Consider the following 4,851-nt stretch of genomic DNA (forward strand, 5'->3'; position numbering starts at 1 on the left):
AAATTTTATTAAAAAAAAAGAGGCATTAGGGACGACACCTTACGACGACAGAACCTTCGGGAATCTTGGCCGGAATAACACCGGCCGGTTGCCGGAATATGTTTAGGGACACCACCTTTAGGGACGACAAAGAGCATCAACGGCGACGATTATTAGGGACAACACTTTTTGGGACGCTGTTTGTGTATTAGCTATGAGGGCATTGCGGCGACTCAATTGCGACGACATGTCGTCCCTAAAGCCTTTAGGGATGACATTGTTGAGTATTTGTGACGCTCTTCGTCGTCCCAAATGGTGCCTTTTCTTGTTGTGCAAATTAAAATTTTGATATAAACTTTGTGACTTTTGTTCTATTTTCTCAATCATAAAACATAAGACAAAGATGTTGAGAAAAAAGATGATCTAGTTGTTGTAAAATTGATAGATACCACAAGGCCAAATCTTAGGAGATAAAAGAAGAAATGAAGAGCGTTATCCTCGTCCATTCAGACAGTCATAGATTCTAGGCGACAAAATCATTTTAAAAGGGATAAAATTATAACACTAAGACGTTTGGGGTTAAAAATTTATAACAGTTAAATTAATTAATGATTCACAAATTTGAAAATGTCGGTGAGCTTTCAGGACACATATATGACATCCACTTACCAACACTTTCCTTAAGTTGGATCTGAATTGTATAACTATTAGATGTTAGGTTCCTGAATAAAATTATTAGACTCCTAATGTTAAGAAATTCTCATCTTGAGTAAATTAAGTACATAGTCTAAAGATGAAGGACTAGTCGTGTGCAAGTATGAAAGTTAGATTGACTTAGGCCTCTATAGTTATAGCATTTCAACATTGTACATTCCAATATCTAACAAATCATATAAGCAACATTATCCTAACAAGAACAAAAGTTGAAAACTACCACGCTATAAATTGATATAACTGTTTAAATACATTATAAAACCAAATTGTTATTCTTCCATTTATCCCACAACATTATACACTTTCTTCATCACAATCAAATAAGAGAATCATCATCATCATCATCATCAAACACCTTAATTTCCTCAATCATCCTAACAACTTGATCCATCTTGGGTCTCGTTTCCGCATTCTTCCCAACACACGCCATGGCTATCTGAAGCATCTGCACCATCTCTTCTTCAATATTCGCATACTTCATCAACTCCACATCAAACACCTCCGCCGTCCACTCTTCCCTCACCACCGACTGAACCCAACGCGGGAGATCCACCACCTCCTCCGGCCCCACCGCCGCCTGAACCGGCGCTTTTCCGGTGAGTATTTCAAGTAGGAGAACACCGAAGCTGTAGACATCGGATTTTTGAGTTGGTTTTTTGGATTCTATTGTTTCGGGGGCATGGTAGCCTGAGGTGCGAGGGGGTAGGGTAGGTATACCCATGATTTGGGTCAACCCGAAATCCGTGACCCGGGCATGGTTTCCTTGACTGATTAGGATATTCGATGATTTGATATTTCCATGAGTTAGTTTTGAATTGTTTCCCGAATGGATATGAGCGATTCCTTTTGCAGTTTCTAGAGCAACTCGTAATCTTGTGTCCCAATTCAGTGTTCTTCCTAAACCCCTGTTACCTGTGTTCAAGATCGATTTTAAGGATAAATGTAAGAAATAACATTATAAAATTAGGGTTTTTCTTATCAGATACCATGTAATAAAGCAGACAAGCTTCCGGATCCTGCGCAATCATAAATCAATAGTTTTTCATCTTTGGAATAATAATAAGCAAGAAGAGGAACAACATTTGGATGCTTTGTTACACTTCCGATAATCTCCATTTGTTGATCAAATCCTCTTTTTCCAACAACAACTTCTTTCAATCTTTTAACCACAACCATTGTTCCTTCACCTAAAATCGCTTTATAAGTTGTCCCATAACCACCTTTTCCCAAAACCTCTGCGGATGCTCTAAGTAAGTCTTCAAGGTCAAACTTTTGAGATGACACATCGAAGAAAACCAATTTGTTCCTTAAATTCTCTTGCAATCCACTACTAAAGTCCTCTTTAGGTGTCTCGATTCTCCCCACACCTAAACCTAAACCTTTCCCTTTACTTCCATTTTGTACCCCTTTCTTCTTCCCACAAAACACCATTAATAACAAAAGAAGAAGCAATAGCACCGAAGAGGAAACAACCGAAATGGCAACCACCCCACCTTTGCTTAGCTTCTTGTTGTCTTTTCGTGAAGTGGGTAGTCTTTGCGAGGGCGGAAATGTCATTTGTGGAGGAGGTAAAACACGATTTGTAGATGGAGAAGGTGAGGATGAAGAAGTTGGAGATGGAGTTGGTGATGGGGACGGGGTAGGGGTGGGGAAGGGGGAGGGGGAGGGAGAGGGGGAGAGGCATTGGGTAAGGGGTGGCCCACATAGTCCGGAGTTCCCTCCAAAAGATGAAGATGGGAACTTTTTCAAAGATGATGGAATAGATCCATTGAGTTGATTGTTACTTACATTAAAACTTTGGAGATTTGTTAAATTTTGGATTGAATTAGGGATGTTTCCGGTGAATGAATTGGAGGAAAGATCAATGGTAGAAAGTTGGGAAGAGAGAGAGGAGGGTATTTCGCCGGAAAATTGGTTTTTGTTGAGATAAATATTGGAGAGAGAAGGGAGGGAAAGAATATCAAATGGGAGACTTCCATTAAGGAAATTGGAATGAAGGCTTAGGATTGTAAGGGCATTGAGATTCCCAAGAGTATTGGCCGGAATTGGACCATAGAGTCCAATTCCGGGCAACCGGAGAATGGTTACACGTTTTCCATTGCAACTGATTCCGGCCCATGATTTGCAAACTGAAGTGTTGTTTTTCCAGTTGAGTTTTCGACCTTGTGGCACACTACTTGCAAAGTTGAGAAGGGCAATTTTGTCCGAGTTTAAATCAGCAAAACTTAGTGAAAAAATTATAAGAAAGTGAAACAACAAAGAGAGTAGCTTCATTGTGCACTTAGAGAAAGATGATTATCATGTGCATGTCTTTTTAGTTTCTTCTTTTCTTAATCCTGATATCATAAAAGAGAGGTATCAGTTATTATACATTGAAAGGGAAAAAAGAGAGGAAATAGCTGTTAAAATTTTATATAAAGAAATGGACATATTGTGCTTGTTCTTTTTCCATTTGTCTACAAAGGTGTTAAAGAATTTGTCATACTCTTATTAAATTACTAGTTCCTCATGCCAAAAAATCAACTTTTTATAAGCAGTTTAATAAAAAGGTTTGGCATTTAGGTAAACAACTAAACTGCCATGATTACATGACTAAATAAATAATATATATTACGGACCATAATTAATACCAAACTACCTTACTTGTGTTATTGTGTATATTCAATTCCAGTTTGATAAGCTTCTTCAAAAGCTTCCAAAAATAAAAAAATTTTAGAACCCTAAACGAAATCAGGAAGTTGTAAAAGAACAAATTAACCTTAATTAACTACTAAATGTGCGTATTCTACTATTGTGGCTTCTACATCTTGCTGTTTAAGCTAAACCCTAGAAAACCTTGTAGCCAGAAAATTTCATGCTTCAGATGAATCAAATCTGGCGCCAAACTTGGAAAGTTTTCGAAGATTAGATTTAAAAATAATCAAACAACTACACATAATATGCAAAAGTCTGAATATGTTTTCTGTGAGAGAGAGAGAGGAGGAGAGAGTACCGTTGAGTTGTCGGCCATCGTCAGCTATTAGAACTCTCCGGCGACCTGAAGCGCGAAGAAAACGGAGAAACAGCTTAGCAGAAACCAATTACGCAGCTAGATTCGCTTTTCACATACATTTCTTCTATACAAATGTAAAAAGCATGAACGCAACTACATTTTCCTTACCTTTCAGAGATTATGAAGCAGAATAGACTCTTTGAATTCAAATTACTCACACAATCTACTCACATGTGTGTGTAATCAAGGAGAAAAATGGCGGTTGAGTTGAGAGCTTCTTCGTGAAGTAAACGGGACGTTATATGTAAAACAAGAACACAGATCTCGAAATCGATGGCTTCCTTTCACACACACATAACAATGTGTGTGTGTGTTTTGGAGAGTGAATAAAGAAAGGGAGCAGAAGCAACTGCTCTGTTGACGATGGATGTTGGGGACAGGGCAGTGCAAATATTATGGCATGAGTGGCTAGGCCGACGCGTTTTATATGGGATTAATTATTAAAAAATAAACACACAAATATGTTTATATTATTTTAATCCGTTGAATACATTTATAAAAATTCATGTTTTATAAATAGATAAAAATATAAAAATATTGTTTTATAAATAATTATTTAATCAGTAACAAAAAGTTACTAGATAATTAATTTTATATATTTAGTTATAAGTTCAAAATATAGTTAGCATTTTTAGATAAAAAACTTTGTTTTATATTAATTTTGTGACATAACAATATTAAATAAACTAAAATTTAGTATAACTCAATCATTATGGAGTATATTCATTTTTTGGAAAATAATTTATTTTCATTATTTTGGAATAGAAAATTTATAGGCCAACCGTAGAAATGTTAAATACACATATAGCTTTTTGGTACAACAAATCAACAACTTATCACCATACTTCATTGTTTTGAGTTTTTGAAAGTAGATTTATTAAATTAATTATTTTTAAAATATTACAATCTTCTCTTGCGTAAGTACATTACGTTTTGTAGGTTTGACTTTTTATTTATTCAACTACCCCATGAAAAATGACCCGTTTCTTCCATATAATATTATATTAGTATAATCATAATATCAAAAGGAGGATGTGTACGAAGATTAAGAGCCAAAAACGGTTTGAATTTTATCATATATTTATGAAAACTACAATTATAATGAA

The 4,851-nt window shown here is 35.8% G+C and overlaps 1 protein-coding gene across 1 annotated transcript; it reads right to left on the minus strand.

The window, feature by feature from the left end:
- Positions 1 to 902: 902 nt before the first annotated feature.
- LOC145065929 (putative inactive receptor kinase At5g58300) lies at positions 903 to 4,124 on the minus strand. The gene is made up of 4 exons (XM_079013045.1): positions 3,854 to 4,124; positions 3,686 to 3,730; positions 1,680 to 3,029; positions 903 to 1,605 (listed from the first exon to the last, which is right to left on the minus strand). Exons 3-4 carry the CDS (start codon positions 2,965 to 2,967, stop codon positions 1,010 to 1,012), a joined length of 1,884 nt encoding a protein of 627 aa, XP_078869171.1. The 5' UTR covers positions 2,968 to 3,029; positions 3,686 to 3,730; positions 3,854 to 4,124; the 3' UTR covers positions 903 to 1,009.
- Positions 4,125 to 4,851: the final 727 nt, after the last annotated feature.

This window comes from Lactuca serriola, chromosome 8 (genome assembly GCF_051521515.1).
Source record: "Lactuca serriola cultivar US96UC23 chromosome 8, Lser_US96UC23_V15, whole genome shotgun sequence".
NCBI classification, from domain to species: Eukaryota; Viridiplantae; Streptophyta; class Magnoliopsida; order Asterales; family Asteraceae; genus Lactuca; species Lactuca serriola.